Source organism: Eleginops maclovinus, chromosome 15, assembly GCF_036324505.1.
Source record: "Eleginops maclovinus isolate JMC-PN-2008 ecotype Puerto Natales chromosome 15, JC_Emac_rtc_rv5, whole genome shotgun sequence".
Taxonomy (NCBI): domain Eukaryota; kingdom Metazoa; phylum Chordata; class Actinopteri; order Perciformes; family Eleginopidae; genus Eleginops; species Eleginops maclovinus.
Genome location: NC_086363.1, coordinates 9889791 through 9916752, shown reverse-complemented (window position 1 = coordinate 9916752; position 26962 = coordinate 9889791). Strand labels below are relative to the sequence as shown.

Here is a 26962-nt window from a genome sequence, read left to right as displayed (position 1 = left end):
ACTCAAACTTCAGAAATGTTTCACCAATGGATATTTTCGTACATTTAAACAAAGGGCAAATCGTGAGCTCGTACACAGCCGTATTGTTATGCATCAGACACACATCAGTACCGAGCCACTGAACAAAATCCACCATGTTGCACAAAAAGAGCCTTTCCTTTATTTTGCAACTGATTATGCAACTGGCTGCAGCTCAAGGGAAAAGAAAGTGTCGGCATATTGGGTTTTGTACCGCCCTTTAACGCATCACTCCTCCTGCCCTTCCTCTACGGAGTTTCCCAAGTTTTCCCTCAGTAAAGTTGAGCAGAGTAACTTCCAAAACTGCGTAAAAAGGAACTTCAGTTCACTCTGACGCAGATTCTTTGCAAACACAATATAGCCGCAGATTGCACAGGATACGTTCACTGTCAGTATGTGGCTCCCATGCGGATGCACTTCAAAGGCCATCGTTACTTCCTCTGCTTGTCCGGTCTTTAAGTCGTATTTCCGTGTTTTTGGTCGATGGAAATGTAATGTAGCGGCGTTTATGCCTGAGGCTGCGGGGTTTGAAGGTGTGAAGGACTTCTCATCTCTGCAAGAGTTTTCCGTCTCCAACAGCGAGAGCTTCTGGGCCGCAGCCGCGCGCAGCAGGCTGAGCTGGATCAGACCCTTCCACACTGTGCAGCACTGTGACCTGAGCCGGGGGAAGATCAAGTGGTTTGAGGGAGGACAGCTCAATGTGTCCGGTAAGATGATAATATTGAATAAGAATAGGACCAATAATTAGACTCATAGAAATGGATTTGATCGTTAGAATAAACTGATCGATGAAGTGAAGTCATAATCGGAGGCAGTTAGGCCTACATGCCAACAGTGGAGTAATGTAACTACATTTACTCAAGCACTCTACTTAAGTAAAAAAATATAGGTACTTGCACTTTACTGGAGTATTTTTACATTGTTATATACTTTTAATTCACTACATTTTGCAGGGAAATGCTTTACCTTGTAATCCACTACATGAGGTTTATTTTACATATTTAGTTACTAGTTACTTTGCAGATTCAAAGTGCAACATTAAAGTGATGAACAGATTACTGCCCCAATGAATTCAATCATTTAAAAATATGTGTTGTTTAACATTTACATAATGCATACTTTTACTTTTGGTACTTACATTACTACTACTTTCACTTAAGTAAATAATCTGAGTACTTCTTCCACCCCTGCTTGCCAAACTTCGAAACATGAGACAGCGAAGGTATCATTATGCAAACCGTTTGGATCAGCACCTATAATTAAAGTACTCCTTGAACACACCACGATGACATGGCAGATAATGTGACATATACTATCTGTGTGTGTATCTGGTTTATTATTGGCACTTGCAGTGAACTGCTTGGACCGCCATGTGCACACCTCTCCTGAGAGAGTGGCCCTGATCTGGGAGAGAGATGAACCGGGATCAGAGGTCAAGGTCACCTACAGGTCAGCAGCTTGGATTTAATACATGTGTGTTGATCGTGGACCTCTCGCTTCATGTGGGTTAGGACTTCATTTATAATCTCTTTACAGGGAGCTACTGGAGACGACATGTCGCCTTGGCAACCTTTTGAGACGGCGTGGTGTGAAGAAGGGGGATTGTGTCACTATCTACATGCCCCCCTGCCCTCTGGCTGTGGCATCCATGTTGGCCTGTGCCCGTATCGGTGCGGCTCACAACGTGGTGTTTGCAGGGTTCAGCGCCGAAGCCCTTGCAGAGCGAATCAGAGATGGTGAGAAGATGTCCCATTTTGAAGCTGAACTAATCCACTTTTTAGCAAGGGACCAATAGACTGTTACGTCAGAGTAGTTGCTTGTATTGAATAACCAACAGAGAACAATCTCTTTTAATTCACATGCAGTTTAGTGTTTTCTTTCAGCTCTTTGTTTTGGTTTTAAAGACTGCACGCTCGCTGGTAGAGTCTCGCTGCTCTCATTAACCCTGATTTCAGCAGTAGGCAGTTTTTCTGACGGAAAAAGGAAATAAACCCACTGTACACACTACCTGCCCACCACCACCAACAGACAGTCAGAGTTTACACAACATTCAAAGTCAGCATGTCCTCCATTCTCAACAAGGTTACGGTGACAGCATGACATGTTATTTTCCTCCTAGAAATGTCTCAAACACTGGAAATTATGGGAAGATACAGGCAATAGGTCACACGGTCTCAACAGATACAGACACTTCTACTGGTTAGTAAGTGCTGATTGAGATGGATTATTTGGCATGAATCTATTTATTGCTTTTTAGTAACACCATACTCATTTAGCCTTTTAAAGACTATATATAGTGTATGTTATGTAAAATTAAGCAGCTTGATAGACTGTCGACCTATGTGATTTGTGGTTTAACACCACAAGGTTTAGTTTAGTTTATTTTAGTCATTTGTAGTCTATTTTTGATTTTATTTTTACCTCAATTGCAAAAAAAATAGGCTTCGTCTGACCTAGCAATAAACAACTGACAATGGCAATACAATCCATTCAATATGCACCCAATTTTTTCAGCCGAGTCCAGCACTGTGATCACAGTGAACCAGGGCGTGAGAGCGGGGAAGGTGACGGAGCTGAAGAGGACGGTGGACGCGGCCGTGCAGGACTGCCCCACTGTACAGCAGGTGTTGGTTGCCATGAGAACAGAGAATCCGGTCGCTATGACAGCCAAGGACGTCGACATGGAGGAGGTGAGAGAGCACAGAGCCAATCAGGAGCTGATTGAGATATTGATGCCAACACTGTGTGACTTTCTCCTGGATTCAGAAAAAGATATTCAATATCAAAACACCACTACAGCTACTGATTGTACTTTGGTTGTTAGGTCAGGAAGTCCTTTAAACACTGATCCTTATTCTCATATACCTATTCGACTGTACTCTTGTTGCATCACAACAATTAAGAGTGCATGTATTCGCACCATGTTTTAAACAGAGATGGGATGATAAACAATGTTATTGCAACCTGAGAAAACTAGTCAGCGGAACAAAAAACGTGATTTAAAAAATCCAGGCATCATCACCTTAAAGAAGCACATAATTTACCTAATTTATATTTATGCTTTTATTAATTTATTCATTAATACATGTATTTATTTATTCACACATCAGGATTTATGATAACTTCATATAAGATGGAGCCGTTGCCATTTTAAGAATTTTAGGCATATTCTGATTATCATCTGGATAATATCGAGAATCCAAATGATTTTGACCAGGATAACCATGACATGATATATTTAAACCATCCAATGCAGAGTTATACCATTATAATATAGTTCTCCTATTGCTCTACTACCTTTTTTATGTTTGATAGGAATGACAAAGAAACCCTTTTATGTCATTGTGTCCTGCAGGAGATGCTGAAGGAGGATGTGGTGTGTGAGCCGGCAGCCATGAACAGTGAGGACGTTTTGTTCCTGCTCTACACATCGGGCAGCACGGGGAAGCCCAAAGGAGTCGTCCACACTCAGGCTGGATACCTGCTGTACGCTGCCCTCACACACAGGGTAAACCGCAAACACCACCCGCATCTGCACTATCACACACGTAGAGCGAGAAGTATTTCATGACTTTGGCCTTGGACAGCCAAAATATGACATTTTATTAATTGTTTGACCATTTGTTTGGTAGCAAGTGCGTCTGAGTTTTCTTCCCAAAAATCACTGATGTATTGAAAGAATAGACCACATGAAGAAAGTGGATACCTTCTGTTGGTGTTGCTACAGTGTTTACTGGTATATGTGCATGCTGCAAATATGGGATCTGGTTTTATTTATTATAATAATAATAATTTAACCGGTTTTATTTATTATCTACAATAAAACAATTTAACTCTCCACAAATTCTACGTGATCTTATTTTTTACTTTTATTAAGTGTGTTTAAAAATATACAGTATATATTTTCTATTTCTTTGGCACTCAATCCTTGTCCTTCATGTTCCTTAAATGTATATTTGTGTTTTTGAACGAAAGAAGTGTTGAGTTACACTAGTATAAGCATTATTTTATTAAGTTGTTTATGTATGTAAATGTTCAAGATATAGTAATTCCCCTTGAGATTAAATGTTTTTCAAAACTACAGTATCTTATTCTCTTTTTATCCGATCATCCCATCAGTCTCCCTTGTCATCACCAGTATGTCTTCAGCTACCAGGACGGAGATGTGTTTGGCTGTGTGGCAGATATCGGATGGATAACAGGACACAGTTACAGTGTCTATGGGCCGCTGGCTAACGGGGGAACCACGGTCCTGTTTGAAAGCACTCCCATTTACCCCGACCCTGGTACGAAAATCAGCAAACAAATGACTGGTTGTGTAATTCATAATGAAAGGGAAACTCATCCAAAAGTATAGTTGTAAAACTTGACACGTTTACCATTTTCATTCGCTTTTTTAAGGCCATTGTATGATAAAAGTACTATAAATGTCTCTGTAGAGGTGGTTGATATTTTTATTATTCCTGTCCTTTGTTCCTTTTGTACCCTGTGTCTTTGTCTATGAATAACTGCTGACAGTTAGATTTGAACTTGGACGTATCACCCACACTAAAATTAGGACATTCACGGTTTCCATGTGTCTCACCTTGTTATTGTCAAGGCAGAAACAACAACAGGAGTAAAGATGAGGAGTCTTTAGTTATCACGCCTCTGCTTTACCATTACGAATTTCCAATGCAGTATCTTCTTAACACAATATATAATATCTCTCTGGACCATGCTAACTTACAAATGTTTTGTTGTTTCTTTTAGGAAGGTACTGGGAAATGGTTCAGAGACTTAAGATAAACCAGTTTTACGGAGCTCCCACAGCAATCCGCCTGCTGCTGAAGTACGGAGACCAGTGGGTGCAGAAATATGACCGCTCAACCCTCAAAACCCTCGGCTCTGGTATGCCAAACACGATGCTTAGAAATTCTATCATGTACACAAGAGCTCAGCATTAAAGGAACATTTACTTTGAGCAACCAACACCATCACACACACAAACACACATAAGAACTCACTGCTGAGTTACCATACAAATCCCTTTCCTTTAAGCACACACATGTTACACAATGTAAGGATATTGAAAGTCAAGCCTGGCTGGTATGTGAGCATGCCATAGCAAAGCCCAGCCTGCCAGGAGATCTCTCACGCACGCACACGCACACGCACACACACACACACCTGTTCCCCCAAGTCATGAAGCTTAAAGCTAAATCACATACAATAATACACTGCCCGGCCAAAAAAAAAGGTCACACACTCTAATATTCGTTGGACCGCCTTTAGCTTTGACTACGGCACACATTCGCTATGGCAGTGTTTCCAGAAGCTTCTGCAATGTCACAACATTTATTTCTGTCCAGAGTTGCAATCATTTTTTTTTAATCTTGTGTTGATGATGGGAGATTCGGACCACCACAAACAAGTGTTCTCCAGCACATCCCAAAGATTCTCAATCGGGTTCAGGTCTGGACTCTGTGGCCACTCCATGTGTGAAAATGATGTCTCATGCTCCCTGAACCACTCTTTCACAATTCGAGCCCGATGGATCCTGGCATTGTCATCTTGGAACATGCCCGTGCCATCAGGGAAGAAAAATCCATTGATGGAATAACCTGGTCATTCAGTATCAGGTAGTCAGCTGACCTCATTCTTTGGGCACGTTGCTGAAACTAGACCACAGCAACTGCAGCAACCCCAGATCATAGCACTGCCCCCCACAGGCTTGTGACCTTTTTTTTGGCCGTGCAGTGTATATTGTAATGCATAATGATGGAAGTTGTCCCTGTCTATCTGCAGTTGGTGAGCCCATCAACACTGAAGCGTGGGAGTGGTACTACCGAGTGGTGGGGGACGGACGCTGCCCTGTGGTGGACACTTGGTGGCAAACAGGTAACAGGAATACCCTCAAGTGTGGGATTTATCTGCTTTTTGATGTCACTTTTTTGTTGATACATTTAAACCTCATGTTGTTGTTCTGGGTCTTTTTATCATTGTGTTTTTTCATACAGCCTTTTTGCTTTCTTAACATCTTCTTCTTTCCAACTAGTGCAAAGAAAACTTCTAATATACACATTTAGATTTACTTCTTGTGTCTGTAGTTTACTCCTAAATTCAACAAAAAACTATCATTAAATAAAGCCTCATATGTTTTACAGTATATAACTTCTAACCAGCAACTTAAATTAACTAAATGTATTGTGTTGACATTGAGCTTGGTTTTTTTCTCATGCTCTGAGTCTTACAGTAGCATTTCATTGCTTGCTCAGGTGGTTAGGTTCACAAATTCTTCCTCAAACAAAGCCACGTATGCGGGCCCTAAAATGGACCGTCAGCCACTCTTAAAGGGGAGAGCTCTGTCTTTCCAGCTGCTTATATATACACACATTACTACAGTACAGTGTGTGGGCGTGTACAGTCACACATACATAAAAAAAGGAAAAGAGTTCCCATTTCCATCTGGACTCTTGATTTGAGCCAGTTGTTTTTCTTTTAATAATAGAAGATCAGATTTGGTAGCAAAGGCATGAAGTACATTCAACTTGTGGAGAAATGCGTGGGGAATTCATCGCTGAATTATTTTGTCGCAAAGCTTCCATAAACAAGTTGAACTTTGGATAAACTCTGACCAGAGGAATGTGGATTTTATGGGTACCATAAAAACCGCACCACAAAAAGTGCTGATTTTGCTAATAAATTCGATTTTGCGGCTAAACAAACGACCCGACTGACACTGTGTTTTATCCTCAGTCCTTCCAAATTAGACTGAGTGATGACCAAATGGAGCAGAGCTGTGCTAATTACCATACAAATGGCAAAAATCTATAATTAATGGATGATAATTAAACATTAGAACATCATGAGCTTGAGAATTACAGACACAGATATGACCCAAATACCCTACTTCAGTAAAAAGGATTATATTATATTATTTTCCTGCACCAGTTTTTCCAATAAGGACTAAGTGGCATTATTCATAAATGCCATTTGGTTGATCTGGGAGCAAGTAGCCTGTTTAGAGAGAACATTTGATTTTTGATCCGCTGTTGGCATACGGCCTCCATGTTGGTTCACAGTATGGAGTATGGAGGCGGAAACGACACTGTACTATGTTGTTTGTTTCTCATATTTCCGATATACTCTACCATGTCGTTTTTTCACATATTTTTCACATACTATACTATGTTGTTTTTTCCTCATATTTTCAAAACACTATACCATGTCATTTTTTAGGATATTTTCAGTACACTAGTTTATAGAATAGTTTCTTGAAAAATTCAGAAAAAACAACATAGTATGGTATGATGTAAAATTGGGGGGAAAACTAAGAAGTACATGTATAGTAAGTCTAAAAACAAAGGTATATTTGTCGAAAAACCGAAGAAAAAAAGGTACATTTGAGAAAAAACGACACAGTATAGTTTGTTGAAATATTTGGAAAACACAACATTGTATATTATTTCGAAAATATATTCAAAACACATGTTATAGTTTGTTAATAAAAATCAACGTACCATGGTTAGTATAGTTGTTATACTATGTTGTTCTTTCTCATATTTTTAATGTGCTATACTATTACTTTTCTCATATTTTTAAACTGATATAATGCAAATGATTACCTCTTGGTTCATTACATATTATTACAGGAATTACAGTCAAATTTGATCTTAATATGATCTGTTCATGAAGGATAGTAGCAGTTGTTTTCAGATCCCAAGAATAAAAAGCGTTTCATTTCCTACCATTCCCTGTACAACGTCATCTGACACACTGAGAAGCATAAGCTGAAAATAAAAAATAGTAATAAAGAGATCCTTTGCAGATCTTCAACCCACTCAGTTGCATCACAGTGTGGGTACTGTTCGCAAATGAAGGGCCCTTCCGATCAAAATCCCAGGGAGAAAGGGGGCCTCCTTTAGGGGACTGTTTACTGCACACAAGGCTCACACTGCACTGAAACAGAGCCAGTTAAAATTGGCGAGCAAAATGTGTTGCCGTGGAGCCCAGCAACTAACAGTCCTGTCAAGCCAAACTCGTGGTCTTGTTATCAGATCCTGCAGAGTAAGCAAATAGAAAGTTAAAGGATAGTCATAGGATAGCAAGCCATAAAAAGCAATAGTATTCTATGTCCCTAAAATGCCATAAAAATGTAAAACAAGCCAGTATAGTTTGTTATTCAAGATAAGTCATATCTTGCCATATAAGTTGTAAAAGACTGAATGGTCATAGTACTGTATAGTAAGCCCTCAAAATTTTACGACTCATGTCATTTTATAGAAGGCTATATAAAATAACTTGCAGTAAAATGTAGTAAACCAACAAAATCATAGTATTGTTAAATTTTCCCAGTTGTCCAGGGCCAATTTGAACAGGATGTTAGTTGCTAATGCTACTGTGGGATCATCTGTTGTGTCCTACTTTATAACGGGTCCCCTCTGCTCTATCCGGCACTGTTGCAACCAACACCACCAGGCGGATTACTAGGGTCCCTGAGGTTTAGGCAAACCTAATTTCATTTAATTTACTTAGTATGGCTGTAATTCCAAAATATAAATCTGAAGCAATGAGACAGGTTTATGCCAGATTTACAAACTGTTAGTTGGTTCTGTCATGTATACTTTCCTTCTGTCGGCTTTTTCATTTTTACACTCTGCTTCGGCCCATCGTCAGTGCTGTAGAACATTTATTTGATAACATTTTGATTGTATGTATTTGTTTCCAAATAGATTAGTCTTTATATACCGAATACCCTTGATATACCAATTATTCTGGAAAGCTTTTTAATATATTTGTTGATAAATAAATATCATAATTGTAACGTTTACATTTAGTAATTGACAGCTGGTTTATAATCTGCCTTGTGTTGCTCTGTGTTCTCAGAGACAGGTGGCATCTGCATCACCCCACGGCCATCCGACCCAGACGCAGAGATTGTCCCAGGAATGGCTATGAGACCTTTCTTTGGCATTAAGCCCATTCTGATGGACACTAAGGTGTGTGAGTTTGTGTGTGTGTGTGTGTGTGTGTGTGTGCGTTTGTGTGTGCGTGAGGCATGTCGTCCCTGAAAATGTTTTATGGCTGGGAACGGCCTGAGGGAGGGTCAGATTAGGATTATAAAATACTCACCAGCTGTGTCACTTTTGATACCCGCTCTGCTCCCACCCGTCAGGCCCAATCTGTGCGTGCCAAACTCCCTATTAAAAAATCTGTCATTGTGTGGCTATTGCGGTCGCTTTTGAAACGCACAGATTGTGCAGACAGTTGGGAGTGCTGAGCTCATCATGCTTCCTCTCTAACGAAAACACAGCATTTGGAAAGTTGTTTCGTAGGCCTCACATTCTTTTTGTGCCTGTTTTCCTAATTTAAGAGGATTATTCTGTAGGTTTTGTTCCCGTTTTGTTTAGCTTTTACATCAATCACAAGTCATTTTGTGGATACAACACATATTTTGTAGTCATTTATCACCCTTTATAAATGATCCTCAGGGAAAAGTGGTGACGTCCAACCCCGCATCTGGAGCTCTGTGTATAGCTAAGCCTTGGCCTGGGATGGCCCGCAGCATTCACAACAACCACCAGAGATTCATCGAGACTTACTGTCAGCCTCATCCTGGTAAACCATCTCTATTTTAAAAGTGTTGCTCAATTCTTATGATGTCTTTTCAGTCTCTTCACCTATAACTTTTTGTGCCAATAGGCTATTTCTTTACTGGAGATGGCGCCTATCGCTCTAAGGAGGGGTATTACCAGATCACTGGACGCCTTGATGATGTCATCAATGTGAGCGGTCACAGGATTGGGACGGCAGAGATAGAGGATGTGGTGGTAGGTCCGTCAGGGATAAACACGTGGTTTTTGGCTTTGAGCATCCATTGCTACATTCACATAATTATAATGTTTTTCAACATACTATACTATGACTTTTAAATATTACATTGTAACTTTTTTAAATATAGGGTAACCCTATTTCAACATACTTAACATATGGATGTCTGGATGAAATTTAAGATACTTTTATGCTATTAGCAGCGATGTGTACAGACTAGTTTCTGTTTCTGAAACAGAATCAGTGCAATGCAGTGGCCGAGTCTGCTGTCATAGGATACTCGCATGACATCAAAGGACAAGGTGGGCAGAAAATCTTTCTTTTAAGTAGAAAGAAAGACTATATGAAAAAAATGTCCATCATAGTAAGGATTTTTCTCTGTTGTCAGGTGTGTATGCCTTTGTGGTGCTAAAAAAGGGCGTGGACGATCAAGAAGCGGATCTGTCTCAGCAGCTAAACATCATGGTGTCTAAAAAGATCGCCAAGTACGCCTGTCCAGATTTCATCCAGGTAACGCTCTCTCACTGACATTCAGACGTAAAGTTCAGATGGTTTGAAATTGGGTTTTATTTAGAGTAGACGGTGGTCGGTGTTAGGGAATTTTTGGCTTAGGTAGTTAAACTTTGAGACAGCTCATCACTTTCTCCTTCCTCTGTCTCCGTTCCCAAGGTGTAGGTCTATCGGCCTTGGGGTGCTGTAATCAGGGGGGGCAGCTTGGGCGCATGAGATAGTTATTGTTCAGGGACATCTAGACGCCCTTCTTATCTGGAACGTAGGTTCACTGGCGCATATTCTTTTCCATGGCAACAGCTTTAGTTCAATACAAGGTCCATATTTCTCTGGTCTCGCTGATGAGGAATGTTGATTACACTCTGACTGGTAAACTGGACTTAGTAAGTCTTCAGTCGGCACACACCCAGTTTAGAGAAGCAAACAGGTGTACCTGCACAGGAGCAGACTATGTAATGCTGTGGAAGACAGCAACAGCAAAATGTTTAAGCCGCTTGTTTTTTTGAATACTTTCAATGCTTGTATCTTGCTACTGTATAGTCCTAGAGGAACTGAAGCTATGCTAACTACAAAGTTAATAAGAGAAATAAACTAACCAATCCATGCATCAATAGACAAGCAACTCATGTGTCCTGAGTCCGGTTGCTTTAAAGAGAGCATAGAAAACGGTTCAGTTCCTTTTTGGAAAGGGCTGTCTCGTGTTAATGTCTTGAAAATATGCGTACACTTAAAACTGGCTTGTGTTTTCTTTGGGTAGCCGATATACGTTAAGTTGCTGTAAACGTCCACAACAGTAGATCGTTTTTCTCCTGTGCTGGTGCTTCTGTCTTTCTTTAAACTGCAACCATTATTAACTGCAGGTTAAACATTAAGTGTATGAGTTACTAATCCAAAGTCAAACAATCCAAACTATTTCCTATATACTAACTGATACCCAGTTTCTTTATGTCACTCTCACAGTTCGTCCAGCGGCTCCCCAAGACGCGCTCAGGGAAGATAATGCGGCGGGTGTTGCGCAAAGTGGTGGAGCGAGACTTGAACGGGTTGGGTGACCTCAGCACGCTGGACGATCCCTCAACAGTTCAGGAAATCATCCAAGGTCACCGTGAGCTGTTTAGTAAACAAAAGCCATCATGAAGGGTTCCCAGAAAACATTCCACTCTAATGAAGAATATATGAGGCGTCCAAGTCACTTAACCAGGCGTTTGCAATTGTATAAAAAAATATTAGAGGCCAAACATTTTCTTTGCTTTTATTGTAAATATGTCATTTTTATGAAATCAGGTATTCACAGAATTAATCTTGAAAGGAGTCACATAATTGGAACTCATTTCCCAATGTAGTGATTGTAAACACAAGACAATAAACACATTTAAAAAGCACACAAGATGAAGTGTAAAGTGTCTCTCTTCCTTCCCCGTCTGTTTTATGATATGGGAATTTACTCAGAGCGCTCCCTAACCCGAAAGGTTTTTGGAAGTGAACACAAACGGGAAGAGCACAGTTATCCAAGTCTACTGCAGGATTTGTTTTTTTAAAGTACCTTACTTCAAAGAACGTGAGTGTTTCTAACAGGAATTCAGGAGTGTGTCTGTCCTTGTCTCCCACACTGAAGATGGCTTTGCACATTAAAGGGCTTCTTCTCTGAGACTCCCACTGCCTCCCTTTAGCTTGGTTAGCTCCCACTGGCCTCCCCCACATAGTTTCAGCTGGACATCATGGTACTGTCAGAAACAGAGAGAAAGACAGAATTAATTTCTTTTGTAGATTAAGACAATGTGAGAACAAAGCAAGACAAGGTTAGTCTTGAAAAGTAAGGCAATTGACATAATGGATCCAAATAATCTGACAAAGAAGGGAAAAAAAACATTCAATAGCAATACATCAAATATAAATACATGTTCACAAACTCATTCCTGTTACATCCTACGAGTCTAATGTTGTAGTTTTTTCATAATTGGTTAAATAAATAACATTTGATATTAAGAATTGTAGCTAATTTTTCGGGAGTTTCCATATTTCTTCCTGTTTATTCTCCAAATTGCTGATTTTTTGGTGCAGAATCCACCAACATAGTATGTGTGTGTGTGTGTGTGTGTGTTGAGTCTACCTTCTCCAGGCTGCTGCGGTGCCCCAGACTGATCAGAGTCATGCCGAGCTGTTTACAGGTGCGGTACAGCTGAGCTTCTGCCTCCTCCGTCAGAGCACTGGTGGCCTCATCCAACACTGAAAAGAATAGTCGTTTAATAAAATTGTCATTTTTAGAAAAGCCTTGGTCCCAGACACCTAACAGATGTCAGAATGAAAACATAAAAGTGAACATCTGAAATACTCGATTTAGGTGCTAGATCACAGGCAGTGGGCTGAAACCAGGTCTTGAAACCAAGAAGAACACACCTGCATATTTTGGCTGCAGGTAGAAGAGTCGTGCAAAGCAAAGGCGCTGCATTTCCCCTGGAGACAGACTATCATACCTGCAGAGAGAAACTAGTTCAGATTCTGCATCACATTGTGGCACGTTTGGGGAAGTACTACACATCTATTGTTTCACTTAGTCAGTTTTTTCCCTCTCTTACCAGTTCCAGTCCACCTTTGCATCGAGCCCACCTGTCCGCTCCAGGAGACTGGGCTGGAGCACAGATAGAAGTTGGATTCAGGATTCATGTTTGTTTTAATTCAAATTCAAAAGCATTTTAACCTTGGTCAATTCAGCAAGTTTTTTGTCTGTCTTTCGGAGGCTGTAGTGGAGGAAGGCTATAATAACTGATCCAAAGTTAGATACATTTTGAAGTTGTATGCTAAGAGGGACTAACTCACCACTCCAGCAAGTTCCAAGAACTGTATGATTCTGTCATCGTCCACCGACCCTAAAGAAAGAAAAGTCACTTTATGAATATCAATCAATGTTACTTAGATTACCAAACATTTGTCAAGACTCAAATACAAAGATAAACGTATTATTATTATTATTGTCTCAAGTAGCTGCTTTCTTCAAACACCCTTTTGCTATCGGAAAACATTTCGGTAGTTTAAAAAATACAACGCCTTTGATTTGTTCACTGTTAAACAGGATACCTGATGCAGGGTAGATATCTTTCAACGGGTAGATCACCTGTCCGAGAAAAGAGTTCCAGTGAGTCGATTTTGGTAGATTTAAGTCCCTAAGTAACAAGCACTTGTACTTTAAGTGTTCAACATGTTGCAGGCTTAATCGACACACCACACAGAAGACGAGACAGCTACCTGTTCCCGCAGCGTGCCATCAGTCAGGTACGGTTTCTGCGGCAGGAAGAGGGTTCCTCTGGGCCCGAAACACGTGGTCATCTGGACAAAACCTGAGGGGGAAAGGAGGCAGGTGTCATGAGGCTTCTGATGTTTGCAGATGTCAAATGGCTATTGGGGCTGCTGTGGAGAAGTAGATGGCTGTCCTCCTATTGGTAGCGTAACCCCAGTTTTCTCCAGGTAGCTTGGTGTTCGGAGTTTGTGTGCGAGTGCTTCTGTCTCTGTATGAATGTGTGTGTGGGTTAATGCTGAACTTTGAGGGGTTGTAAAGCCAGGAAATGCTCTATACATGCAGTCCATTTACTATAATGTGCAACACTTTAATAACAAAATGACCACAGCCTGGGTCTCGCAGCTCTCTCACCGCTCTCTGCCTCCCAAAGTCGGTTGAGGACCCTCAGGAGTGACGTCTTGCCTGTGCCTGTGTTCCCCACCACAAGCAGGTTTGATCCCTGGCTGATTTTCAGACTCAGATCCTCCACCAGCAGCTTGTCGAGAACGGAGATTTGTACGAAAGGTGTTCGAGGATGAAGGCGGTGTCCACAGGGCCTGCATGGACGTTGAAGTCACTGTGTGGACAAATAAATAAATGGTGTAGGCTGAAAAGCTTTATTACAAACACCTTATATTTATTTTGTCATCCTATTTGCTTTTTTTTAAATCTAATTTTAGCCATGTGTCTCTTAACATGCATCTGTTCCTGTACTCTGGTCTTTATGGCAGCAGAGATTGAAGTAAAAGTGCTCACACAAACCTGTCAAAGTCGTAGCTCTCCCCTGATGCCGGGTCATAGTCACACTGTGTGTGAAGTATGTCATCCATCACCTCTCTCAGCTCCCCAATCCTGACCAGAACACACACACACACACACACACACACACACACACACACACACCTTCAGTGATAGAAAGGTGGATGGCAGGCACAAACGCTGCTGTCATCATCTGTCCTCCAGGAAGTGAATTTAGGCATGCAGTGTGATACCTGTGGGTGTATCCAGCCACGTCTGTCAGAGTGGTTGACAGGTCTATTAGCTGCGTGAAGCCATTTATCAGGTAGATGCACACAAAGGCGTTCTGAATATGAACAAGGAGAGGGAGAACCGGAGCACAGAGTAAATAAGACAAGATCATTTAAAGAGTGTTCAGACGAGGAACAAAGGGGAGAAACAATGAGGACGACAGCATGAAAGGAGCTTTATACTGGCTCATGATAACACTTAAATGTGCTCGTCTACATGTTCTTGGGACAGATTGGAGCTACACTATATATTTTATTATTTAGAACTGAAATCTATGTTTAACAGGCATTCAAATTCAGTGACTTTTTTATCAGGAGAAAGCTTTTGCTGCCACCTAGTGGTTAACTTAGCAACATGTTTGTTAGCTTTTAGCTATATTTGCTATTATGTGATGGCAGACCTTTCACACACTCTCAACTAAACCTAAGGGTAAAAGGAGCATATGAATGTATTTCAATTTTCCATTTCAAAAACATTTTTTATATACACAACTTTTTTATTTTGAAACTAGTGTACTCTTTTTCCATTTATTTTCTTTAGGTCGCTGAGGACAAACTAAGACAGATTAAATAACATTGATTGAAACTGAGAGCAGAATTCACAAACCTACTGACTGCACGAAAATAAAACCACTATTTGTTTGTTGTCTTATTTTTGTAAGTGTCAAAGTTTAACTTCTTAAGAGCTGCTGGTTCTGAGAAGACACATGCTTACCTTACTGATGAGTGCACTGAGCTCTCCTGGAGTGAGCCCATCATAGACACCGGTGAAGATGGGAATGGCAATTATAATGTAGCTGAGGAAACCTCCGAGGTAGTCGAAGGTGTTTACCCCGACTGAGAGGAGAGGTCAGAGGTTAACAAGTTTAATCAAAGTAATGTATTGAAGGTAGCAGTCAGTGGGAGATTGGGGGGTGGGTGTGAGGTGTTCTTACTATAAAGCCAGAGCTCCTTGTTTATTAAACTCTTCTGAGTTTGTAGCAGAGCCTGCAGTCTGCGGTCCGTCCTCATGTGCTCCACTTTACCGGCTCTGAAAACACAGACAGCAGCATTGATTCCAACCTGCTTTGACTTTTAGATATCGCCAGAAAACTGTAGTTTTAAAACAAATATGAATCATAGGAAAGTACACCAAGAACCATTTCTATACAGGTTATACAATACTGATACTAAAAGTGAAGTAAATGTCTGTATTTTCCTTTGTAGGAAAGCGATTCAGACATTATACATGCACAAAACATTCGGAACAAATGAGAAAAGGTTGGTTTACATGTCATGTGTTTGTGCCTCACCTGTAAAACGCTGCAGACTCTGCATTGACACGGATCTGCATGTGCTTAAACCTGCAAAGACAAAAAAAATTATCTTTGAAAAAAGAAAGTAATGTTCTTTATTTATTTTTTTCCTCCAGCTCTCTCTCTATCAGCAGGATTACAGACAAGAAAACGACAGAACGGATGTTATGAAACTTGGTAGAAAGCTAGAGCACTGGCTAGTGAAGAACACATTGAAATTGAGCGGACTCGGAAATGATTTTGTACTTTTGTTAACATTGCAAGAAAAAGCATGGCCTCAGTGCGTCACTTTCGAAATGCCCTTATAGTTTTATCTTGGGACAGTTTAATCACAATTCCTCTTTTGTAGCTGACGCATATCCTGTGTTATATCCTGAGAGGGAAAAGGCACTGGGCCAGGATACTAAGATGCTTCCTCTTGACAAGGGACTGATTTCCCTAAGACAATAACACCGAAAGGATTTGCATGAAACAGCTGTCAAAACACCCAACCAACCACACTGGGAAGAAAACACTCTTTAATCAGTGCTTATCTGCTGGTTGTCAGCAAACATTTGTATTGACCAGGATAAACTCACCTGAAGTCCCCCTCCAGTTTTTCTTGCTCAAACAGAGTCGACACAATCGGTCCCATGAGGATTTTATTGGCAATGGTCCCAAACACAAAGTAACCAAAGATACTCACAGGACCGATCCAACCGGTGCTGCAAAGAAAGGACATTTTAGTTATAAATGCCTTTCTTAAACACACAGGCAAAACAGAGTTGATTTATAAAGAATGAAACATTCAAGGAAATAAAAGTTATTGGTCCTTTTGCTACAGTTACAGTGCAAAATAGAGACTCACACTGAGTTTTAGGTACCATTTAAATAAGTTTTGTCCAATTGTGTTTGCAAACAGCAATAAATAACTGTATCAACCAAGACAACTAAATCGCTTTCCATTTCCTCAGAGCCTACCACTAGTGACACATTTAGAAAAGTATTCAGGCAATCAGGTAATATCAATAAATATACGTATGTATGGTTAGTTTTAGCGACCTTTGAGGCAGTGCTAGCTAATTTCAATGGAAAATGAGATGGCAAATTTACATTACATTACGCAATCAACGCTAACTTCAAAAAGTCAAAGCAAAATAGATATGTATTGCCTTTAAAAGTTACTAAGAACAGAACAGATTTCCTTGACTCATCAATCCACAGACAAAGAGAAGAGGGGTTGTCTACACATGATACATAAAAAACAAGTACAGTTTTTACACAGTACAAGTACATGTGGCAGTGATATGCTACTAGAGCATATTGAAGATGTTTCAACTACAAAGTAAGCTTTAAATGTGTAAATGTGTGTGAAACTCTACAAACACACCTATGGAAGCAGTGGTAGGTGTAGTAGGTCAGTGTGAACGGTGACACAATCAAGCGACTAGCCATGGTGCTCATCTGTTTACACAACCGCTCGGCATCCTGACTGATTCGCTGGTCTCTGCAAGTTACACAGAAGAAAAACACACTTATTAAGCGATTCCATTTTATGAAAAAGTGTAATATTCTACTAATAAATATATTCTAAACTATTTTCTCATTTTAAACCTTGAGGTGATTTATTTAAACATGTTGATTTTATTTCTATATTCTTTGAAACAACATTATATAAGAATACAAAGAGGAAAAAGCATCAAAGCTTACGGGTTGTCTATATCCTCTCGGAGCACATTGAGTGTGTAATAGACTCGGCCCTGGAAGTACGACTTATGGAGGCTCTCAGTCAGCATCCTCCTCCAGCTCAAATACATCCGATTGCAAATGTACTGGTCGACACTTTTCAACTGGGAGAAGGAGAGAGACCCACAGAGAGAGAAGATTGTCTAAATACCTATTAACACAGAAACCATAAACAGTAGTTTTATGACAACCTTCATGAGAGGAACAAGAGTAAACTTCAAATGTTCCCTTTTATTACAGTAAAGGCCTCATACAGCTGATGTGGTCACATTAACTCAGTGAAGTGTGTAGGCTGTAAAATGAAAATGTCAGGTTGACCTTATACATTTTCTATTACCTATTATAAAAGCAATCCAAACTCAAACATGATGTCGTACAATAAAATATGGGACACGATGTACCTGATTATGTATTCAGTTTCAGCAGCACACATGTTATCCAAGCAGATAATGTAAAGTATTGAAAACATAGGATTTTACTTCCTGGATATGGCGTAATATCCAGCGAGTAAATAAAGTCATGCTCATTTTTTAAAAGCTTATTCATTTGGTTTCTACAATTGACAGCTGGTTATATTAATATAATCTAATGTGACCCATGCTTAAATGAATCACCCTGCAAAGCAACATTTTAAGCATGAGGAACAGAGGGTTGAACTCTTTTTTAACTTTGTTGGTGACGACTAATATCAGTATGTAGGTCAAGTGCCATGATCGCCCTCAGACTCTCTCATCTTACTGTGGAGTTGATGACGATGAGCATCATGGCGGTGCCCACCAGACTCTTGAAGCCGGAGTTATCTTTGTCTGCCAGCACATTGTAGAAGCGGCTGGGGAGGACTCCCACCTGGTAAATGATCAGCTGCTCTGATGGCAGAAAGAGAAGTAAGCACGTTGTTAGGACATCAGAGACTTGTTTAACAATGTAGGACAATTGGGCAACCTTTAAACCGAACTTTGAGCTTAAAAATCACAGTATGCATTCTGGTGTTATCTGAAGTGTTACGTTACAATGCCACAAAAGGCATTGTCTAACAGTCAGGGAATGTGTCTCATGATGAGGTCTCATGTAACAGTCACTCCATTTCATTTGATACCTTGCTTCATCTGATTGTGACAATGTATTTCCCCTTTTGGTTACCGTACTTCTCTTGCACAAATAGCTTCTGAGAGTCCAGCAGTTACCTGTCAGAGTGACAGCAAGCAGCGTGGCAAACATGAGAGCACTTTGACTGGTCCATGATGGGAACAGGACCCTCTGGATGCTGCAGAACCTCTGAACAAACGTCCAGTCCAATTTCAGTCTGAAACAGCAAACAAGAAATCCAACTGTTTTAGAAAACTTGCAATGTCTGGATTTAATATAGTTACATCCTGTGGTCACATGGATGAAATATGACACCTTTGTTATGACATTCTTGCATCACTTTGCATCTTCCACCTTGAACACTCCTGCTTATGAAAACATTAAAACTGCAATCAAGTGTTTTATTATAAGGCGTACTTTTGAGTTTCTTTATTTGAATTACTCCCGGTAATGTGCAATGACTACACAAAGTGAAACAGTGTCTCGGTCTTACCTTTTTGTCCCTTTGCCGTTTGACTTTTCTGAACGAGGCATCTGCAAAGGCTGCAGGTGTTTAACGTAACTTGTTTTCCACACACAACTTCATATACGTCTTTATGAATTGAACAACAAATGTTAGCCAGTAGGTCAAGATAACTTCCCCAACCGATGTCTAAAGTTAACCCAGGCAAACAGAAAACCGGTTAGCTAACAGCTCAGTCAAGTTCTAGGGAGGGGAATACCGAACAAAAATCCTCAAAACTATTTAAAACAGCTATGCTTTTTATGACTTATCGTGGCTTTTAACTAAGCTAAATGTTGCCTTACTTCAGCATCGACCTGCCATTAAACCCTCCACCGAAGGTTTTTGTTTTGGAAGGTAGAGTAAAAGCCCGGACTTCCGGTGCAATGTACTCTGATTTTCAAAATAAAAGCTTAACTAGCTTTTTATGCCAGGGTCAATCAGGAAAAAAAAGAAATACGTTTAACAGGCTTAGTTACATTCATTAGACCATGAAAAACTGCAAACATACACGATCCCTTCAGGAATTACAGCCCACCAGATGGTAAGAAATGATGGTTGCCTATATGATAGAAGAAGTAGAATAGGCCACAGATATTTGTAGTTATTTAATGTAGCAATACTATAAATTAAAAATACTGTGTTACAAGTAAAAATCCTGAATTGAAAAGGTTAGCTATATACAAGTAAAAATAAACATCAGCATCAAAATGTAATAAAAAAGCAAACAACAGGTGTAATTTATATCTGATAGCATGGCAGGGGCTACTTCTAGATAGCGCTGTTGAGCCAATTCTAATGCTAATTCTGCAAGGACCATACAGGTTTATGTTGTATATCATTTATATTATTAAAGAAGGAAGCAATGTGTTGTTGAAGGTATCAAATAAATGGAGTAACATTTAAAACTAAAGTAAACATATAAAAAAACGTTAAATGGAAACTTCCACCATTTGTAATGAAAGTATTTTCAGTGAGTTTCTGTGACTCTAAAAGGCTATTGATGGTTGTGGGTACTTGGGTGTGGCCTAGCTTAGAGAGCTTGGAGATACATGAAAGGATTGGAAATAAAAATATAGAGCATGAACACCAGTATTACCTCTTTATAATAAAACCTTTGCTCCTGATAATTCTTGTCTGTCATGCTTGATCAAATATGTGTTCAGTATTACTGACTTGAAATAACGGCAGCAATATTTCACATATTTCATTAACTACAGGATGGGTTGAAGATTTAAGAGTGCACAGACTTCTTGGAATATTTGGATTTAAGTGAGAAAAACCGACATAACTCAAAGTACAATTTAAGGACAGCATAAAGAAGAACATCGGGTTTGGGTTACACACCAGTTTAAATACCAAACAACCTTATCTATGTGCTCAAAGGTTAAGCATGAAACCGATGTTATTTGGATGGAGTAATTCTTAAACACATTCAATTTTAAATGATACAAAAATGTGTTTTTTTCCAGCCTACAGAAAAATGTCAAGACTTGATTCAGACATTCATATTTGCTTCAAAATACCCACTAAAATAAAATCCCTGATATGCTGATTGATTGGCCCTCTTCTGATATTTCCTTGCAACAAACGATTTGAATACAGAAATTCTGAAAGAACGTACATTCAAAATGTTTTCTTAATATTTTATTCTCCTTGTTTCAATACTTCTCACCAAATGACAGTCCTTGAATACGAGAAGAAAGGTGTGGGAATGGATGGTTATGATAGACCTGTACATATGAGGGAATACTGTAAGAATACATGCTTGGGTATTAATGTCATGGCATGAATGTATAAAGCAACTCAATATCTGTTCAAAACAATATCAATTAAAACATTCAGAATTAGGGTCAGTGTTGTTACCTGAAGTATGAATATAGATTTAGAATGTATTTTTATAGTGCAAGAAATACAGCCCAAGTAAGTAAAGGTGGCAAAATACTTTATCAAAAAATGTCTTCTTTTAATTTTATGATTTTCATTATAATTTTTAGCAAACAACTTACACTTGAGCCCAAAAAACGTACAAAAAGTGGGCAATGAGATAATGCTGGAAAGGTGTAATTGTAGAAAACAAAACACTACCCCTTCACCTGTGAGCTAAAACACGTCGAGTACTTTAAGGTTGATTTCAGCATCAAAAGAGAAGTGACTTCACACGTTACCGATTCAGGGTTTGTTTTATTTTTAGAGCATTTAATTCTCCGATAACATGTTAATATATATTTTGATCAATGATGTAAATGTACAACAGATTTTTCATCAATATGATTACAAGCATCAAAACATCACATTTTATAGATTTTCATAATTGCAAAGTTAAACCCTTAAATGAGACGACCACAGGTGGATCTAAAAGGACGAGGCAGGTGATGTTCTTTGTTGTTGTTTTTGTCAACAAATCCCCCCACCACAACTTCTGTCAGTCTGTCGCTCTGGGCTCCCAGGCCATTGTTTCGTTTTTTAAAAGAGGAAATAATGCCTGAAACTGCTTGTCCATTAATATTCAACAGGAGTAAATGCTGTATTAGCTGTGTTAATTTTCAGTCACCAATTGATAGTAGTTTGGTACACTGACAGCAGGAGAATGGTGTGTAGTAAAACACTCAGTATATAAACTACAATGCCCATGCTCATCATAATTACACTACATGTCACGCAGTGCAACAGTTTGGCTCGATGTGTCAACGATGGAGCTCTATGGCACTGATGAATATTGACGAAACAAAAAATATAGAATATCACCTCTTAGATCAGTTTCTGCTGTACAGAAAAGAAGCGTTTAAAACAAGCAGCACATTCCCAGTGCTCTTCACCGTGTAGGTGAACATGTCAGCAGTACATGACAGTTTGCACACAACACTCAGGCAAGGCTTAAGATCTTAAAGAAGAGAGGCACCACACTGACACAGCTAAAACCAACAACACTGTAGACGATGTAACGGTACGGCAGCTCTACTTTCATGTGCTGCCTCGCCCGTCTTACGTCGTCTGTTGGCAGACCGAACAGGCGACATAAGGACGGGATAGTCACTGCTTTCATGACCATTCTCGTGACAAGGATGACGGCAACTCCGATGACGAAGCGCAGCAGGGCGAGCAATACCAAGCTAAAGCTGATGGGTGGTAAAGTTAGAGGAAGCGAGGACAGAGGTGGATCCAGCAGCAGACCTAGCTGATAGTTCACATGGGTACCGATAGCAGCTCCGACCCCGGTGCCCAGAGCCTGAGCTGTATCGCCCCGAGAAGTGCTCCAGGAATCCAGAGAGAAAGCCACAAGTCCCAGGCTCACATGTGACACGATAATCACAAGTGGAGCAAAGTGGTCCGTCATGTAGAAGCTGTCAATCTTCCCCAAAATTGGCTGGAAAAAGGCTAGAATAAGAAGGCTGTACAGGAACCCAGTGATTACCTCCTGCAACACAGGGACATAAATCAGCGTCCACCAGGCGTATACAACATGAAAGTGAATCAATCACATTTTATTTATACAGCCAAATATCACAAATTATACATCTGTCTCAGGCAGCTAACAGAAACTCCACAATTCAAGGGGAAAAATGGAAGAAACCTCAGGGAGGGAAATAAAGGAGGGATCCCACTTGCAGCACAACCAGATGTGCAATATGTTTAACTGATATCTGTAAGCACACTTGCTTAAATAACGCAGTCATGTAAAAAAGGCACATTCATGACTCATTAGTTATTATTTATTGGCAGACTTAAAATGCGATGTCAAATCAAAATATATTCAGACTTTCATTAAATCAGTGCTGCAAGGAATGAACACAATGAGTTTGTACATCACCGTATAACAAAATAATAATAAAGGCTTCTGACTGATAACCAGGAGTTACTACAGAACTAAATCATATCTAATATACTTCAGTTGCCTGGCCTACGGATCTTATCTACCCTCTTTGATTTGTTTATTGCAGGGCTACATTTTTTCATTATAGATTAATCAGTGGATAATTTTCAAGGTTAATCAACTTACTGTTTGGTCTATATTGTGAGTCTGTGTCCGGGCTGCTAGTGGAGGCCTGCTGGGCCAGTATTACCCTCTACATTTAATTCAGATTTTAGTAAGGGATTATTTATTTGAAATCATGCATTTGCTTTAGTTACCAAAATAGAATGCATCCCCATGTAGACTCGGCTGACACAGACCAGGACACTCCAGCTGAGAGCCACACTGAAGCCGAAGAGGAAGGAGTACTAGGAGAGATAAAGACAAGGCATCAAAAACATAGCATTGATATCAGAAAGGTGGCTGAAGATGAGTCTATAAAAACAATCCAGATCAGTGTGTCCATGAAACCAGTTTGCAGGACTGTTTTCCCTCAACATCCTGTTTAATATGAGCAAACATACAGAAGTAGAAGCTCCTGAACATCGCAGGGCATTATCAGCAATGTTTCCAATAACATAAAGTATCCAACAGGGTTTTAAAAAGACACCAAAGAGTATAATCTGGTAAGAAAACACTGAGCTGATATCTTTGAAGGAATTCACTCAAAGGTCAGTGAATGATACATCAATGTACAGCCATGCTAGCTGCTCTGTGAGGTTGTACTCTGGCAGAGCGGTGCTTTGGGCTGAATGCTGACATCGGCATACTAACATGCCCACAATGACAATGCTGACACGCTGATGTTCAGTATGAGTAACGTTGACATCTGATAATAAGTGCTAATGACCAAGTGGAGCTGAGGCAGATTGGATTGTCATTACTTTCAAAGTATTAAGTCATAAACCAAAGTATTACACTACATTAAGACATTACTACATTGAGTACAAAATATCATTGCTATTGGGCTAATAAGGTCTTTAAAACCTGTTAAGATGACATCTGCATCTTCTTCGAGCCGTGGCAGTTGTTTATGGTTTGGCATCTTATCTTTCATAAGCTTTTATAACGTCTTTCTCTGAAAGTTCCTCAACCTTGACCACTGTGAACTTGATGACACAACAAAAGGGTCAAAGCACTTCAGAAAACCGCCTGAACTTGAATCAAAGCACTTAATATAGGATTAGCTTTCCTTCCTGAGGGTGACTACTTGGCAGGGCTCTACACTAACTAACTAATTTATTTAAAAGATGTTAAAGTTTGTGTGAAATAACTTTAGTGCAGGGTCACTGAGTTGACTAAGGGATAAGACAAGAATGTTGAAATACAGGATTCACATGGGGCCTATCAAACAAAGAACAGGAATGCATGGTGGTGCGTCTTAAATGCTTCAGACAGCATTTTGTCCAATTCAGCATTTTGTCCAATTCAGCATTTTGTCCAATTCAAATCCCTAAGTGAATCCATTCTAGTCTGAGAAAACTTAAGTTATTAATGACGACAACTCAAACTTTGGAGCTGAGGTTCTTGCTTCACAAATTATCTTAGAGCAGAGAGGGCAGCGTGCACACTAACCCAAATACAGCCAAGTTTTCTTTTGGATTGCTATAAAGTTAATCAGGGGATTAACATTGATCAGCGACGGACATATTAGTAAGGGAAGTAGTTTGATGTCTTCGAGCTCTGTGGTCTGGCTCCTATCACACTACACTATGTTTTTCTCTGTAACTCTTCAGGAGTAAAGTAACCCTCCCAACCGCTTCCTCTGATTGTCTCCAGAAAACCCACTCAGGGGAACATTTGTGCCCTGTTTGTATAAGTTTGTTTGTTTGCACTGTGGTCTATTGATACTTAGGATCAGAATGGTAACTTGGCCTGTAACTCACGCTTGTTTTTTGATTATCAATTAATCTTCCAATGTTAGTCTTGATGTACAGCTTCGTCAATTCTTAACCCAAGAATATTCGGTTTAATGATGCAGAACAGTGAAAAGCAGGGACTGTCTTTATTAAGAGGCTGAAAACAGTGTTATCTGACATTTGTGTCAAGTGGAGCTTGTGATATTTTACAAGGTCAAATGCTTTGTGTGTTTCTTGATCCCTTAAGTTAGATTGCATTAATTCAGACCAACTTCCCTGTGGAATATCAGCTCGGGATATTTGTTGATTTACATGTACAAGTATGTGGCCTAGTTCTGCTGCTATGTGTATTGCCTCCGAGATGGATTAACACTTCTGGGGGCTACAAATGAGTTGTGTGCCCTATCAAATCCCCCCCTCCCCCTACTCTTTGTGCATAATGTGTTTAAGTACCCATCAGATCAGCTGGAATACTCCCCTGGTGTGCTGCAGTGTGTTGGTTGGTGTGTAATTGAACACACATGTATATGCATCATAAGCATAATATCAACAAGTATACCTAACCTACTTGGCAAAAAACTATATTTTCATTCTGGAAATACAACATGGAGCTTTATGGGCCTGTGTGGCAGCCAACCCCCTATTCCTGTTAGTAAAGCAGCCTTTTTTAGAACTTGTGCACAACTTGTGTCTGCAGCAACTGCACATGCATATGTTTTTTCACATATCTGAAACTTTATAGTGATGCTCTTGTCTTAAAAAAAGGTGCTCACCTGCCACCGTCCATAGGTGAGCATGAAGAGACAGAAGGGTATGGCTGTCCCCGTCATAGCGTGCGTGGACGGCATGCTGTACTCGGAGTTGTAGAAGACCTCCACCTTCACCACAGGAGGGGAGGCAGGCCGGGACCAGCGGATCATGTCTTTGGTGGACTGTCCCACGAACAGGTTCCAGGCCCAGACCACGATCAGTCTCCGGCTGACCAGGGCGTCAATGTTCCAGAAGAGGAAGGGGAAGAAGACGATGAAGAACATCTCGTTGCCCAGCTCCGTCCCAAACGTGAACAGGTAAAATAGAAACTTGTTGTGGATCAGGAACTCCTGACCCACGTCTCCGGTCAGGGAGTTTTTCCGCAGGGGTTTCGCTCTGGCTGTGTCCGGATCGACGGACGGAGCATCGGGCCCGGCTGTAATGTCACCCTGCATCCCGTTAACCATTGCATCTCCGGCTGCTCCGTTCACAACACTACTGTCCGGTGCCCTCTTCCTCAGCCCGGGGCAGTCCGGCTCCGGCTCCCCTCGGTCCGGCTCGCTCGGTTTAACCGGAAAGGTCCCTTTAACGCCGCACACCTTTTGAAACCTCGCTACATGGCGGGGGTCTTGGAGGTAATTACACATTTGCACAAACGTCTTTACAAAGTCGGTCGCCATGACTACAATAACTGTTCTTTTTTTAACGGGTTGTTTTTAAAACTGCTTCGTCGTAAAAATGGAGTTCATGTTCGTCGACAGAGACTAAGGGGAAGTGGAGCTCGGCGGCCGTGGCATTCCTTTTAACGAAACAAAACAACAGTGTTGGAGCTTAACGCACGGAGCAGCTACGGAGCACTGCTACTTCCTATCCGCATTCACAACACAGACCTTGTACATCGGCGGAGGAGGCAGCATCCAAAGTCCGTTACAGTTAACCATTACTTTACGGTAAACCCTATCCCAACCAACTAACTGCGTCAGGCCGTTATTCCTCTGTCGCTCTTCTTCTTCTACTACTTCGAGTATGTGTTTCTTCTTCGCTTGACTTTATTTGTGTCGGTCTGTATCCAACATGTTGGAGTTGCCACCCCCCTGCTGGAGTTACGATAAATTACACATGTATCAAAAAAATATTTCCTCAAAAATACTTGTACCGGGTGGCCAGTGGTGGACAGAGGGGGGAGAAGTACTCAACTCAAATTCAAATGAGCTTTATTGGCATGACAATGAAAAACATAGTATTGCCA

General features: G+C 40.3%; 3 protein-coding genes across 3 annotated transcripts; 1 reads left to right on the top strand and 2 right to left on the bottom strand.

Moving 5' to 3' along the window:
- Nucleotides 1–247: 247 nt before the first annotated feature.
- Nucleotides 248–11728, top strand: acss1 (acyl-CoA synthetase short chain family member 1). The gene is made up of 14 exons (XM_063902531.1): nucleotides 248–725; nucleotides 1371–1467; nucleotides 1555–1754; nucleotides 2533–2708; nucleotides 3374–3526; nucleotides 4157–4304; nucleotides 4771–4908; nucleotides 5806–5898; nucleotides 8887–8999; nucleotides 9492–9618; nucleotides 9703–9830; nucleotides 10070–10133; nucleotides 10220–10341; nucleotides 11302–11728. Exons 1-14 carry the CDS (start codon nucleotides 413–415, stop codon nucleotides 11476–11478), a joined length of 2049 nt encoding a protein of 682 aa, XP_063758601.1. The 5' UTR covers nucleotides 248–412; the 3' UTR covers nucleotides 11479–11728.
- Nucleotides 11580–19618, bottom strand: abcd4 (ATP-binding cassette, sub-family D (ALD), member 4). Its single transcript, XM_063902532.1, is given in 20 exon segments — nucleotides 11580–12065; nucleotides 12452–12567; nucleotides 12739–12815; nucleotides 12918–12970; nucleotides 13159–13208; nucleotides 13417–13453; nucleotides 13585–13676; nucleotides 13988–14116; nucleotides 14119–14192; nucleotides 14378–14467; nucleotides 14608–14699; nucleotides 15359–15480; nucleotides 15579–15673; nucleotides 15936–15986; nucleotides 16517–16642; nucleotides 17308–17424; nucleotides 17628–17767; nucleotides 18402–18529; nucleotides 18848–18966; nucleotides 19243–19618. Coding segments are annotated over 20 exon segments (1845 nt in total). The 5' UTR covers nucleotides 19284–19618; the 3' UTR covers nucleotides 11580–11969.
- A 1797-nt stretch (nucleotides 19619–21415) lies between these two features.
- On the bottom strand, nucleotides 21416–26746 carry LOC134877139 (sphingosine-1-phosphate phosphatase 1-like). Its single transcript, XM_063902533.1, has 3 exons — nucleotides 25737–26746; nucleotides 23383–23472; nucleotides 21416–22669 (listed from the first exon to the last, which is right to left on the bottom strand). The coding sequence occupies exons 1-3, from the start codon at nucleotides 26391–26393 to the stop codon at nucleotides 22118–22120; spliced, it is 1299 nt and encodes a 432-aa protein (XP_063758603.1). The 5' UTR covers nucleotides 26394–26746; the 3' UTR covers nucleotides 21416–22117.
- Nucleotides 26747–26962: the final 216 nt, after the last annotated feature.

Bases quoted from the DNA above. Each gene is read 5' to 3' on its own strand.
- LOC134877139 (XM_063902533.1), bottom strand. From the start codon at position 26,393: ATGGCGACCGACTTTGTAAAGACGTTTGTGCAAATGTGTAATTACCTC. The intron at 23,473-25,736 runs GTGAGCACCTTT...TATCTCTCCTAG, and splicing joins TCACCTATGGACGGTGGCAG to TACTCCTTCCTCTTCGGCTT. The intron at 22,670-23,382 runs GTAACTAAAGCA...CCTGTGTTGCAG, and splicing joins TGGGGATGCATTCTATTTTG to GAGGTAATCACTGGGTTCCT.
- acss1 (XM_063902531.1), top strand. From the start codon at position 413: ATGTGGCTCCCATGCGGATGCACTTCAAAGGCCATCGTTACTTCCTCT. The intron at 4,305-4,770 runs GTACGAAAATCA...TGTTTCTTTTAG, and splicing joins TCCCATTTACCCCGACCCTG to GAAGGTACTGGGAAATGGTT. The intron at 9,000-9,491 runs GTGTGTGAGTTT...AATGATCCTCAG, and splicing joins CCATTCTGATGGACACTAAG to GGAAAAGTGGTGACGTCCAA.